At 40.9% G+C, this 15,450-nt stretch overlaps 2 protein-coding genes across 2 annotated transcripts in view; both read left to right on the top strand.

The window, feature by feature from the left end:
• The first annotated feature begins 649 nt into the window (after positions 1–649).
• lrrc56 (leucine rich repeat containing 56) lies at positions 650–9,445 on the top strand. Its single transcript, XM_070907051.1, has 12 exons — positions 650–787; positions 1,274–1,361; positions 1,995–2,055; positions 3,300–3,396; positions 3,848–4,045; positions 6,408–6,585; positions 6,679–6,909; positions 7,218–7,285; positions 7,856–7,998; positions 8,230–8,435; positions 8,628–8,964; positions 9,268–9,445. The coding sequence occupies exons 1-12, from the start codon at positions 650–652 to the stop codon at positions 9,443–9,445; spliced, it is 1,923 nt and encodes a 640-aa protein (XP_070763152.1).
• A 4,567-nt stretch (positions 9,446–14,012) lies between these two features.
• Positions 14,013–15,450, top strand: part of rassf7a (Ras association domain family member 7a) — a 33,135-nt gene continuing 31,697 nt past the window's right edge. Inside the window, exon 1 of the mRNA XM_070907341.1 lies at positions 14,013–14,024. The gene's annotated coding sequence lies outside the window, so the exon portion shown is untranslated. The remainder of the gene's footprint in view (positions 14,025–15,450) is intronic.

The raw sequence follows: 15,450 nt of genomic DNA, 5'->3' as shown, positions 1-15,450 counted from the left end.
AAACAGCCATCAAGGGAATTATTCTACATTTTGTTAGACATTAGAATTGTGACCACATGAAGGTAAAAAGCTCACACTTCCAAAGGCAGAGCTTACAACGAGCATTTGAAGGCAGCACCAGACAACGTAGGCGGGTTAAGGTTATGGTAGTAAAAACAGGGCTTTATAAATTCATCTTTGATAATAGTAGCAGTATAGGATAACTTTTAGTGTTCTCCTCAAGAGTTATACTGAAGCGCTAACTGTTACACATGCACTACATATCCCAGGGATCCACGGGTCTCTCAGTGCCGTATCCAGGAAGTCGTCTGTGGTTGTCAAGCAAACTTTTGCCTGTAAGCAAAGTGCTCTCAGTTTGTAATATGTATAGACCGTCTTTTTAGTCTGCAGTTTCATGCAACAGGTAAATATATATTCTAAGTAAAACTACTATCTAATATTCCGTTGGTACTACATGTCGTTGGTGTTAGCTTAGAGTGAAATTTTAATTGTTTTGCCTCCCGCATTATGTGAACATTTAACCACAGCAGTTAACGCTAGTTTTTAATTATTATTATTTAGCTAATTTAACGCTAGTTAAATAAGCAAGATACAAGATACAGAAAGATTTCTACTAAATATTTCCTCTTTGTTGGAAAGCTAGTCAACCATGGAGGTCCGGCCTGGCACAGCGCGGGTCCTAGTGACTGAGCTGAGTGGATCAGGAAACATCAACCCAATTCCTGCCACGAAACCCTGTGAGGACTTTGAAACAGCAGTGGAGCTTTACCTCGCTCCAGAGAAGCTGGTAAGTTTCCAGAAGTGCCTATGGATACAGTCAGTTTTCATCCCACTGATACACCCTGTTCTCCCTTGTCTGATTCATGTGATTAGTCCTTGTGCATTATAGGTTAGCCTTACGTTCCTCTTTTATCTGAGATATCTGTCATTTTCACTTTATTGTAGCAGTGGCAGAGGTATTTATGCAATTTAATTCCAAGTCTTCTGTGGAGACTGGGGTTGAGGGATAACATTGCACATGCCAACATGGAGATTTAACAGCTACTGAATGCATCCTGCCTGTAATATTGTGTGTGTATTATGATGAAGAAATACTGCTCTTACCATTTCCTATTCCTGATAAACTGCTCTGTGAACAGTAGCTAGAGAAAGTGCAGCACACCGTTTACGGATAGCTGTTTCAAGGTGAGGTGGGTAGACAGGATTATTTCACATTACAGGCTTCAGATAAATTGTTACATCATAGTCCTAGGTTAATTTCCGTCCCTCACAGGAATCGCTGTGTGGAACTCGGGACCTCTCTCACGTGACCTCGCTCGAGATCTGCGTAGACACACAGGAAAACACACTGGGTAACTTTGGTAAGATACACAGTATATCAAGACATTTACAAATGTAAATCATGGCTTTCAATTTCAAATATATTTCACAGTTACAAAGTTTGTATGTGAACTCATTAGAGCTCACTGTTTGTTGTTGGTATTGGTTATTGTTTATATGTTGTGTTCTTTATGTGAACATGGCCACACACTCAGTAACTCCTATTACACTCATATTCAGATTTTAAAAACTGAAAAACTGACAGACTATCACGCTGTGTATGATGATGATTCATAACAGATGCTCATAATGATCACATAGACAATCACCAACCAGAACTGGATGAGAGACAAATAAAGACATTGCTGTGACGCACACAACGTATCCGTACTAGATTTCCTATCAGGTGTGCCAACCTCAAGATGACTGAGCTGATAAACGGTGGAGGAACATCTTCATTATGCTCACCTTTCCTCAGAAAATATGAAGATTGCACAACAAGTGCAGGCATGACAGAGCATTGTCTGCACATGTGTGAGTCATGCCTAGCCACTAGGTGCTCCTTTTAGCTAATTGAGGTTGGACACTTGATGAGTTTGGAATTGAACGTGGAGGCTAGGCTATTGTTACATGGAAGTGAGAGAAATGGCTTTATTTATCTGATCATCCTGTAGGTGCCTACTTGCCCAAGCTGGTGCAGCTCAAAATGAACAACAGCATGATTTTGTCAGTAAGGTAAGCTTTATGTTACATAACATGAATACCATCTTGTTGTTTTCCTCCTGGTTTATGTTCTTGAAAAGCAACCGGATCCTGGGAGAACACACTGAATCACACACATAATATGTTGACATTATCTCATGGAATACTACAGATTCAAATCCCCAAACCAAAATTGGAATACGGCATTAAACAAAACTGAATCTGTGCTACTGATGTACGCCTCTTGTCACTGTATGACCCACAATTCATATTTAGCTTATGTTTAGAAAACAAAGCAACCACGTCCAGGTCTTTCCATGAAGAGAACTGTAATTTGACCTAGAGCAGTGATGTACCCATGGGGATTACTGTCATGCTTCACACTGGTCACATGTGTGCTAGAAGACACTCTTAGCCAGAGGCCCTGGAAGCCATAAAAGGACGGTGCTTTGAAGCAGAATAGCAGGTCAGAAGTCAAAGGGATGTGTACCTGATCGAAAGTGTAGTGTGGTTCTGCTCTGCTTCTGCCAAGGTTTACCAACAGGGACTTGTAATACAATGTTTCTGCATGCACCCTGCATGTTGCTGCTTGTAAACCAGTACAGTCTTAGAGATAGATACACATGGAGAACAGGTTCACCCACCTGCCTCACAATAGGACACAGAGGGGTTTGTGGCATATCAGCTTTCAGATTTGTCCATTTGGACAGTCCCAGAAAAAAAGGCAGGAAATATGCACAGTGTCTCCTGGATTGTCCTACCAGTTTGATTGCAGCCACAGCTGTGTCATCAAAATTGGATAGAAGAAAAGCAATAAACCTCCAGGATGAGACACACACACACACACACACACACACACACACACACATTGCAAATTGTCCTTATAACAGGACAGGTGGAGAATTGTTACCCGAGAGACTGCTGAGGGAAAAGAGAGTACAAACACAAAGATAGTGCTGTCTGCTCCACCCTGAGAGTAGCAGAGAAGAGCCAGCCGGACGTGCACTGCCTCTGATAGCATTTCCTGCTCTGGGCTGTGGGAGCTGTAGTGGAGAGGGTGTTACGGGGTTGTAGATACACTGACTGAGACTCTGCTGGAAGGGTCAGAGCAGGGGTGTGCTGTAGAGACAAGTGGGACGCAGTGGAGAGGCCGGCATATTGGGGAAGAGAAAAGAGCTTCTAGCTTCAGTGGCCAAGGGACTGGATAGCCTTTCCCATGATTCATGACGTTGTGTAACTCCCTTCCCTGCCTCTAAATCAAGTTTTGTCTCCTTAAGAGACCTCGGAACCACCCTTTCCCACCTGCAGGTGCTGTGGATGTCTCGCTGCTCCCTACAAGACCTAGATGGCATTTCTACTTTCTCCTCCCTCAAGGTAGAGTTTATAGGTTACAAATGACTCCATGGAGAGATAGTTCAACAACTCAGCAAACTGGTTTGGGACAAAAATCATAAGTGCTATGCTTTCCTAACTTGACTTTAAATGTTTAAAAGAACGAAAAAATAAATTAAGGCATTCTTGGAAAAATTTGTCAAATTGTTTTTTTAATTTGTTTCTTAACTTTAACATAATTTCCATTTGTTGTGTTCCACTGGTGACAACTTTACACACAAGTCTAACAGTACTGCAGGTCCTTTACATATATATATTGTATATACAGCAAAAATTGAAAATTCCTAAGTAATGATACAATAGTTGTTGATTAGATCCCAGACTCTCCCTGTGTCTCTAACATGTTTCTGTATCCACAGTATTTCTATTATTGACTCCATCTGTGTTTAATCTCTGCTATGTGTGCTGCATGAACATCCTCTCTCTTTTTCAGGAGTTGTATGTGGCCTATAACAATGTGTTAGACCTGAGTCCGGTCGGCATGCTGGAGAACCTGCAACTGTTAGATCTGGAAGGGAATGATGTGGATGACCTAGTCCAGGTTCAGTATTTGGGGTTGTGTGGCAAACTCCAGACACTCACCCTGGAGGGAAACCCTGTGTGTGTGCGCCCAAACCCCACTGCCATCCAGGTAGTGTAATGTTCTACTAATGTTGTTTATCCCATAAAGCTAAATAATATATATTTGTCACCACCTGCAAAAACAGATGGCGCTTGAATAAGGTAACATAAATCAGGCTTAACTCCAAATGCTGGCTTTTACTTTACAGACGTATCTTTCTGTCCTTATCAGGCTCCTTGTTTGTCCTTTGTGATTCAGCAGATACAGATATTTGACAAATAAGCATTGTTCCATTGGGAGTGTAGTGGAATTGGAGACACCAGGGAAAGCCAAAATTAGCTACAAAAGTCATGTATCTGCCTGTGCTGTGCTTAAGACCAATAGTTATTACTGATCAGCAGTTGTGCCACCATCCAAGCAAGATAACACATTTGTGATGATGCAAGGAGAATGTTTGATGGAGGTGTGTTTGTGTGTTAACATGTTTTCTTTGCATGCGTCTTATATACATTTAGCTGATGTTCTCATCCAGATTAACATACTGCAAGCACAACAGCAAAATACCCTGGATCATTGCCACCTGAAGTAGCCAATACCAAGTAAATGCGAGGGTCAGAGTCCCAGCAAACTGGCAAAAGATATAAAAAAGAAAATAGAGAACGGTTGGAGCTGAATAAAAGCTTGAGCAAGGAGCTTGGCAGAGTTCCTGAAAAGAAACTGTTGTGTACAGTTGATGTTGTAAGAGCCAACTTGCAAATGCAACTTGTGGTTCTGATGTAGGTATCATTCAGTTAGATGTCCCTCCTGTGCTAGCAGGCTGTTAGCCCTCTGTCAGATAATGACCAAAATGTAATTAGCATGTGCTGAGACATGAAAGTATCTGTGTGATCTCACCGCTCTGTATCTGGGTCTTCAACACACCAGAGAGGACACTGGGAGAGCAGGAGGCATCAAAAATAATCAAACATAACAGCCACATAACTGGCACACTCATTTGTGGAGACATCATGACACAGGCAAAATGGTTTATTATTACATTTCAGGGCTATTTGAGCTGTTTGAAAACTGGCCAATGCATTTTTATTTGGATGTACATGACTGGCGCATAAGGCAGCTCACTGTGGACCTACTCAGTGCTATCGAGTGTAGCTGGATATACAGGGTAGAAGCTGCATTTCCACCTTCTGCTGATTCGAGGCACAGTGTGCTGTGAGTTTTTTGGGACACTGTGAATGTGTTTATTTACACCCACCAGCAGAGCATTAATTAGGAAACTAGGGCAATGAGGGGAGATGCTGAGCTGAATATGCATTAGGCCTGCGCTTTGTAGTGACTGAGGGGTTCTTGGGTTTGCTCTCTTGCCAAACTATCACTCCTCTTGCTCCCTCTCCTTCCATCACACACACACAAGCACACATATCGGCTCACTTCCTCTCACCCAGCCCTCATTCTCCTCCTCTTTTCTCTTTCGTTTCCTCCCTGCCAGCCCTTCACTCCCTTTTTCATTCATTGCATCTGTGTGGTTTGGTGAAGGGCAGGAGTGCAGAGCTCTAATTTGATTGCTCAGTAGCTCAGTGACTCTCTCTCTCTCTCTGTCTCTCTCTCTCTCTCTCTCTCTCTCTCTCTCTCTCTCTCAGCCAGACCTCAGTGCCCATTATAGACTTTAGTAGCACTAGTTATTAACCTGCATAGATTGATGTCTTTTGCCTCCTGGTTTGGAAATTAATAAGTTAAGTTCCACAGATTAACAGAGTGCAAAAGATATAATGAAAGCTAGTTAATATGTATTATCTGAATGTGATGCTAGTAACTATTGACACATTTAGAACCATCCTACATTGGTACTGCTATATCATTGTATCTGATTTGGTTGACTGTGTAAACCAATACTTTGTTTTTTAAATGTGAGTCAGAGTCAACTGAGATCTCCTTTACAACATATCCTGGCTCTTTATCATCTGTAGGGCATCATGTAGCCTATGATATGTAGTTATGGATCACTTAGTATAGCTATAGTACGGTATATTGTAGCTATAATGGAATATGATTTACATTAGAAGTGTAACAATTCCATTTTTTTGGAGCCAAGTGGAGTATCAAGCATCGTTAAGTGGATCCGTCTATGTCAAGCGCAGATCTGAGTAGTCTGTTCATTAACATCAATACCAAAGTGCATGTTATTCAAAATGTCAGTGATGATATCTGAAACAGGCAATTTTACTTGCTTGTGTTGTACTCTCTTGTATGAGTACTAAACAACATAGTGTACACTACTGTGCATACATTTAAGTCACAGTTTGCAACTAATATCATGCCCAATCCATCTTGTTATACTCCACTTTTGTTCCCTTTAATTGCCTCTTCAAACACCTGTCTGCCTTCTACATTCACTCTGCCTCTCTCTTTCCCATGCTTCCTCCATTCTACCCAGACGGCAGACTATAGTTATCGGGCTGCAGTGAGGGAGTTGGTCCCTCAGCTGCGTTACCTAGACGATTTAAGGGTGGAGGAGGACGGGCTGAGCTGCAGCAGCACCATGGGAGAAGACTGGGCCATATTCCGAAACTCCATCAGAGACTGCAACTCCTCTCAGGCAGCTACTGAAGACGGTGTGTGTATGTATATGTTGTTTTGAGGCATTCGATGTGGACCAGTTAATTACAGCTGTGTATTTAATGGGCCACTCGCTTTTGTCTTTGTAGAGGAAACAGCAGACAGTGCATGTCCTTACAGCAGACCCAACTCAGCCAGGCGCCCTGCCTCCAGCCGCTCCTGTGTCTGGCCCCTCTTGTCAGCAGGCTCCAGACCCCGCACTGGCTCCAGACCCACGTCAGCGACCAGGCCTAGCATTCTCTCCCCGCCTGGATCCAGACCTGGCTCTGCAGACTCAGATCTAGCTACAGTAGAAGCAGAAACCAGCATCCTGACACATGGTTAGGAACTCCAGTGGCTGTTCTTCACATTGATGTTTCTACTGTGAGATCTTCTGCATCTCATCTCTGTTGGTGCTTTACTATCTTATTAACCAAATCTGTTGTGGCAAAACTACTGACCCATGAGAGCCATTTCCATCTCTACATCTACGTTTAATGCCAGTTCCTTTTTTCTTCTCATTAGCATCACCCTGTACAGATAAACATCATCAACAGAAATCTTTACTCAACAGTGCCACCAAGAGGACTTTTTTGTGTCAGAAAACCGTTTGATTCACTGAAATCCTCTTATCTGTTGATTCTTGAAGGAGCTGGCAAGATCCTGTTCTGTGGAAACCCAGTCCAGGCTATTCGAGCAAGGCGAGAAAAGTTGAGGGTAGGTGGTGTGAGAGAAAACAACCAAATTCCTTCAATTCAGCGAAAGAAGACATCAGATCTCTGTTAATCAGATATCAAATGAATCCACACCAATCTATAATTTCTTGCATGCTGTTTCTCTTACAGTAGAGCATTTAGTGTTGATGGAGAGGAACAACAAGCTTTATGGGCTTTGAGAGGCCATTATGGCTGTCTGACGCCACCAGCTCATCTCTTTAATGTCATGTCAGTATAAACAGAAGGAGCTAATTATTAGCAGGAGTCACTGCAACAGTGTCAGAGGGACTTGACAGATGGGTCTCTCACTGCCAACGCCATGCGATCTGTCATACTGGCATATACACACTGTCACTACATACACATACACTGCTGTCACTTTCTGTCTTTGTCTTACCTTCCCCTCCTGTTCTGTCCGCCCCTCTTGTGTTTTCTCTCCTTCTCTGTCTGACCATTACTCTAGTGTCTATTCATAATTAATGTACTCAGCTCTTAAACCTCTATTCTGTTATGTTTCCTAGCTTCCTCCCCTTTCCCCTCATGCTCATTCTACCTCTCTTCTGCCTCATAGACAGCACCCACCAGGTCTACGTTCACCCCCCGTGACCTGCCCATCCATGTACCGGAACACACATACGACCTTGAGGAGCCTGACGTTAGAGAACGTGTCGATGTTTTTGCTGAGCTTAGAGCTTGGAGGGAGCAGCACAGCAGGTATTTACTCACCTCACTCTCCTTTTCTTAAGCTGGAAAATAAATGATGTAAAGCCTATTTTGTCCATGGGAACTCAGATTGAGGATTGGGCCTTTAAATGCATGATGCAGAGTCTCTTCACAGCAATTTAGGATTTTAGACGTCTTCTGGTTTGTTCCTCTCTTCAGCTGACAACCTGGCTTCCTCTACACATTTAATGAAACCAAATATCTTTCTACATTGTTTTTCAGGCGTCTCCATGCCATAAAGACAGAAAGATTGCCACAGGTCTTGGCTATTCAGCATAGTGATGATGAAGACGGGAAAGATGATGATGATGAAGAAGGCTTTGGTGGCATAAGGAATGACAGTAGTGATGAAGAACATGAAGAGGAGAAGCACGGTGACAGCCTAGATACTGCCTCTCCAGATTCTTCTTTCCAGTCTCTTTCCCAAGGTGAGTACTCACTGAATGAACATCCTTGTTGTTGCTTTTAAAACAACTGAGAAACTTCAAATCAAACTTCAGGATTTCAAATTGTAATGATCATCTATCCATAATAACATCTGAATCGAACAAAGACATGACAAATGAAATACCAGTAGATTACAAACGGTAATGGTACTAAACCTTTTGTTTTGTTTTCAGACCTGCATCACAGAGAAGCCTTGTCCCCTGGTGTTGCTCGACAGTCCCTGTCCCCGGACACCACGCTCTCCCCTTCTCCCCCTCTCAGTGCCACAACAGCTACTGGTAATCGCAAGCCGCTAGGGATTCGTGCACGTAGGCTTCAACTCAGCCAGACCATTTCAGAACGTTTGCCTGATTTCAGCAGAGCAGGGCGCTCCCCTGGGGCAGGTGCAACCATAGGGGACCTGACACTCCAGAGGGTCCAGCAGTTGCCCAGGACCGATGTGCCTCTGCCTGCACACATACCCCACCCGCCTCCAACAAGTGCCCTGGGTGAATGGCACAGGGATTCATGGTATGTCATTATTAAAGATTACCAATGTGTATGTATTTATACAGTATAAAAACAATAGATTTGACTCTGTTTTTGCTGTTTAAAGCTCCTGTATTGCTCATGTAGTTTGAGTTGAACGTTGAATTAAACTGGTGAATTAAATACAATTCATCAGTGAATGATCACCATGTGTTTTTCCAAATGCATGATGTGATCATTTTAGAATGAAATTCTTCAATTGATTGTGACTAGTTGTTAATTAGCACTGTGTAATACTTTATGTTAATATAGGGTGGTACTAAGGAAAGGTTCTCTGTCTTCCAGTGCAGAGATGGACTTATCCAGCGCACAGTCTGGCAGCAAGCGTCTTCATACTCCTCAGATGTCCAAACTCCTGGACAGACCAACGATTACTCGTCCTCACACAGCCGGAGCCGCTCTACAGAAACATCACCAGCACCACAGACTCCAGCCCTGCAGAGGGAGCTCACACCCAGACTGACACCACCAACGGGCATGTCTGACTGCACTGGCAGTGATCAGCAGTATTTCATACCCTTAAAAACAGAGTGGTAGCATGGAGGCCATTGAGGGGGATCATCCGCCTTATTTGCTCTGAACATCACTCACACCATGCTTTGAGGTGTGTTTGAATTACCTGTATTTTGCCATAAATCTTCTCTCTCTTTTTGTTTTTTAAGGAAGGATATTGAAAGCATTCCCAGAAATGTTGTGACTCACCAACACACCAACATGTAGTGAACCCGTAACTCATAGTGCTTTTACACGAGTAACTGAGTAATTAACACGACTAACAGTGTAACTGGAGGACTTGCTATGCTGAGAGAATCCCTCTAATGCTACTGAGTTTCTGGTTTTCTGTTGACTGTTGATGGAAATGAAAGGGGGTGTGACTAATACCTCACATTTCTCAGGTCGAAATATTGAATTATTATAACTGAAATGCTACCTTGTGTTTTACCCAGTTAAAAATAAATCTTCAGTCAATTTTAGATTCTCTTTCATTAAAATCGTAGCTCTAGGGTTAATAAAATATATGTTATATATGTTAATTTCAGCTAAGGTTTCCTGCAGTGCCAGTGGCTGTCTTGATAATCATGGTGTAATAGTCACATCTGGCCACTTGAGGGCACTATCTGCAAACACCAAATCAAAAACTCAACCCCTCGCTTCCACCACCTTGAGAAAACAACCCTTCAAATCCATCACCTTGAAACACAAGATTTGTTCATTTTGTTCCTTGTTTGTCCAAATCTAGACAACATATACATCAAAGACAGTGTGATTTACAATATACATATACAAGCTTTAAGCATGGAAGCTTTGGCCCTGCACACTACTAACACAGGAAAAAATGTTTCATGATGCATTGACTGATACACAACACGAGTAATGGAGTTGGACAAAGCAATCCATTTAGAGTTTATATGTTTGAACTGTGACATATCCTATTTTTTTTCCAAGAGCTATGGGAAATGACCCATTCATTGCACAGAGAAGGACAATCTCAGACTGATTTTGTCCTGAGAAACACTTAGTAGCACAGTAATTTGGTGGATGAAGACCAGAGAGGCAGTCACATCTAAGGGCTCATACTGTTGAGAGTAGCGGCTTGTTTTGAAGCCGTTGCACTGATGGCATGACATGGAATTCCATTTCAGGGGAACCGCTATAACCAGCAGGCAAATGTTTCCAAACTTGCCCTGTCTTTTCTATGAATACCTGACGTGAGCATACACACACACACACACACACACACACTAGAAAGCCCTTCCCATATTTCTGTCATGTGTGCTTCAGTTCTGTCCACAGAAACAGGATATCTTTACATGAGTCAAAGTAACAAAGCACTCATTAAACCTTGACTGCACTGCTAATACTCCTCACCACAGTGTTGATTTAAGAGATGTACACATGTCAGGCATAAGAATGTGTGATGTGACAGCTCTTATGTGACATTTGTACATTTCTTATTTTCTAGCAGCTCTTTCCACCACGTAACTGTATCACCTTCGATCATCTTCTCACACAGCTGCTTCATTTGTGGGATTGCTTGGCTCCCTCGCACCCTGTCAGGTGTTTTAAGCCACATTCCCATCTCACTGGTGCTATTACGTCTCAAGACACAGATGGAGGAGAAGGGAATGAAAAGAGAGGCCTTTTATGGTGAGAAAGTGGGATAGTGTCCACCTACTCTCTCTGAATAGTCTTGTAATTTCTCTGAAAGGGATCATTCTCACAGCTGGTCCGGACTGGGGACCTAATCTGGTCTGTGAGAAGCTTTCTTCCACTCCTCAGTTATTACCAGATGATGTGACAAACCTGAAGGACTTGGTTTTAGCTGTGGCTTTGGAATGGTAAAAACTGTGAGAAAAGCTGAACATCAGATTGTAAAGAAATAAACTTCCTCTAATATGTATGAAACAGCAGTTTCACTACAGTAATGATTTTTTTTAATGGCATTTTTAGTTACCACTATTGTCAAAGAGATGGTTTCTTCTAAAACGCACGCCTCTATCTCCCGTTTATCTAATAAAACACAGCTGAGGTTAGAAAAGCCAGGGTCCATGGAGATGGTGTTTTTAACTAAAAATCTAATTAAACAGACAATTATAGCACTGCAGTGCCACCGCGTCATAAATTTGCTTTGTGAAACCTTTTCCCCAGCGATGATAATAAAAACAGAAGGAGGATAATGTTATTAAGGCAAATATAATGGATAATAGACTGTACAACGGCAAAGTGAGACCCTCTCTGCCACAAATACACATATACACACACATACAAGGGTAAACAAACTGCATCCATTTCTGTCAGACTGACATGGAGAAAACTGTGTCAACACCACATGCTGTGAATAACGTTAAAGCAAATACCAGATGTGGTTGGTGAGATTCAATTAAATTCATGTCAGGTGGGTTGTTGTTACAGTCCCCAAAAGACTCCATCAAAGCTGTCAGGGACAGGAGGTTCATATAGTAGTCTATCCGTATGCAATACTGCTGTGCCATCATGTTGAAACTGCAACTAACAAGATGGGTGTGAATAAATAACAGGGAAACACATTGTGAAAATGTTTGTGGCTGAAAGGGAATGTACATTTTATTTTATTATCAAAGGAAACAACTACCTTCGTGTTTTGACTTTGACGCCTCACTTTTCCTATCAGGCGTTGTGACTGGAAATACCTACAGTATGAGTTCAGACAGGCCCAGAAGAAGCTGCTTGTACAGTACATGTAAGACCACAGGATCCGGCCTGAAGGAACATTCCATTCACCGCAAGATCTTTAAGCTGCATAACTCATTTTCTGTTGACACCTTTACAACCAAATGCAGACATGCCGTCCATAATGGTATACAAACGATATTTACAGCTTTCTGAATTGAATCTAATCTTCTTTGTACACAGGTAAAGTCATTGTCTTTGTGTTAATATACTTTACCAGTTCTACTATCAGTGTTGGTTTACTTTTAACATGGTTGAGCCCCTCAGCAGTTCCAAGTACATATCAGAGGATTATTTTTGTCAAAAACCACCATAAAATTGAATGAACTTTTGTGCTTTTTTATGTAAAACAAACAAATCAAAGATGATAGAGATGTTTCACACTGCATGGAGAGATTATATTGTCAATAACACTGTAAGGCAGTCCTCTGACTCATTGTTTTGCAATGCCGAATTGATATACCGGAGCTAATACTGCATTTTCCGCTCATTCTATTTCAAGGTCATGATGCATTCAGTAACTATGAGCAGCAAGAGACACTGAGGACTGCCTGTTGTTCAAGGGGAAGAAATGCTTTGGGACCAGGATACAAACCTGTTTTCTGGCCTACTAATACTGCATACATCAATTTTGTATTACAGTATCTTGGCATGCTTTTAGAAAAAGATGAGGGCTTAATAATGTGTTTAATAATCCATTCCAACAGAACAAAGCCACAAACAGCTGTTGTGGTGTTCTGCTTTGTGACTTCAAAAAGTCTTGTTTTAGAGCAGTGATTATAATTTGTGGGACAATTACAACATTTATTTCAGTTTTGCATTTTGGTGAAGCCACATGTCATCCCATAAACATGATCAGAAGTTTCGGGAATGTTTGGCACAGAAAGTTAAAAGTGAAACATTTGAGGCATCATTCATTTTATGTTTTCCTCAATCCATTTGGGTGGAGTGATACATGATTTAAACTTTTAATGCTGTAGATTATTTTGTGAATTATTTAGCTTATCAGCACTTTATTAAAGACATGTTTTGGCACATTTTTAATTCAATAACAAAAATCACATTCCATTACAAAAGTACAGCAGTAAAAGTAAGCCCTTAGCCAAGCTTGTTGAGATCAGTGATAATTAACACATTGATGGTTTCTCTTCCTTTTGTTTAGGGAACAACATAAACTTTATTAAAGACAGTTTTATGTGATAATAAGATTATCACAGAAGCAATTACAATCTTCCTCTTCTAACACTTCCAACATGCAACATGTTGTATTTATGCAGAGAGCGTTCTCTGCTTCATTGTCATTTTGTCATGGTGTCTATGAATGATGTCAACTGCCCCAATCTCAGATAATATCAGATTTTGTCAGGAAACTACAAGGCGGGTGAAAGATTAAGTCTACTGCTGCCAACATGCTGTGTGTTTGGGACTTTCTTAAGCCATGTGTTAACCAGCTTTTTATCATAATAGGTGAGACCTGATTCCTAGGCCCGACCCTTCTAAAATATTAGTGTATGGTGTTGCCTGGCAATACAATGGCTAGTTTTTCCTCATAAACTGATTGTAATCATGCATAGTTAGTTTTTTATGTCAATTTGTAAAAGCAACTGTCATATGAAAAAAATACTGAACATTTCTCCTATTGGTTATTTCATTTCCATTTTAACAGTAATATTCTCGATTAATGCCTTTAATTTGAAACTGCTGACCGGAAGCCGTATTGTTTCTATTTCCTGGATGGCTTGACACCAGCGGACTTTTGACGACGGGGACTAACTGTTAGAGGATGAAGCACTCGGTCGTCCGTCTTATGAAGATCGACTACTGAATCACCCGTAAGTTGTTTTCACCTTGTCTTTTATTTTCTGCCAGAATAATGTGGCGTTGGAACGTTTTTGAACGTTGGTAAAGGACGCAACAAGTGGTGATAAGTGAGCTCAGAGCGCTGCACCTGCAGGGTGACGACAGGCTAACTTAACTGTAACGATAAACTGGGATACAAAACTTTCCCCACTGACTCTGTTGTGCAGTTTAGATAAGTTACGCTTAATGTAGTCGACGGACTTGCTGTTATTTTAATCGGCGTCACTGCCGTGTTATGTTAATGTCAATATTGTCAAATAGCGGTTGACTAATTTAGCTTTGACACCAAAATATGTTCAAAATTCAGTTAACATTGTGCTAGCGTAACCTGTTAACTCTATTAAATTAATTGTAACTTTAGTAGGTTATTTATTAAAAACACAAATGCCAAGCTGAAGTTAAGTTAAATGAAAATGACAATAATATTTAGTCAAGATGTCAACAACAACCACAATATCAAAAATACTAATTACTTGTCAAATATCAAAAATGGATACTCCTTACATTTTGCGTTGCAATTGAAGAGTTTATTTTGAATAGCTGAGTGTGACATTTTTTTAATAATAATAATGTTTCAATACACACATGATTTGTACTGTACACCCAAATTGTTAAGGGAAGTATTATTTTCAATTATTCCAAGAGCAGTAGTGCACACCATTGTTCATAGTTTTTTGTGAAAACCTCTGTTGTGCTAGATGATGATGTGGCAGTAGAATACATTTTGAGACGCTTGAATCAGAGAGTGTTTGGTATTTTGCTTGAAAAATGATTAGTTGATAATTACCGATAATCTTTTGCTTTTAGACAAATTCATTGACTTATCATTTCAGTTCTACTCATATCTATTAGTTTCCCTTTTTTTAACAAAACCTGACTAACCTGGAGATTTACTGCTTTACCCAAAAACACCTCAAGCAGCATCTTTTGGGGTGCAGTAATGTGTATTTACCACACATGTTCTGAATGCACATGTACACAAATTGTCATGTTTATCATTTTGTTAACCATTTATCTATCCCCTTTTACCCGTCTATCTAGCTGTTCTGTTGTTCAGTTTTTAGCCTGATAAAATCTTCCTTTTCTTGCTTGTCATTGTGGGTCTATTGTCTATCTGTTGTTAGTACCTCCTCCACTTCTCCTCTGTTGTTTGTACCTCTCCACTTTTACTTCCTAGTTTTTTTAATCATGTTGTTTTCTTCCCTTTTCTTTATCTTTCCCACGTAACCCATCGACCACAAGTGAATAGCTCAACAACAAATGGTTGTTGTGGCCTCTTCATGTCTTAGCTATAAGCATTTCATTCATATCTCATTTATGTCTTTGGAAGCCATAATGTTTTTCCATTAGTGTGTGTGGTCTTCCCTGTCTGATTAGTTTGTAATCCTTGACAGATTT

The sequence above is a fragment of the Enoplosus armatus genome, chromosome 6 (assembly GCF_043641665.1).
Source record: "Enoplosus armatus isolate fEnoArm2 chromosome 6, fEnoArm2.hap1, whole genome shotgun sequence".
Lineage (NCBI taxonomy): Eukaryota > Metazoa > Chordata > Actinopteri > Centrarchiformes > Enoplosidae > Enoplosus > Enoplosus armatus.
The sequence above is the reverse complement of the archived record's forward strand: the minus strand, read 5'-3'. Positions and strand labels throughout refer to the sequence as shown.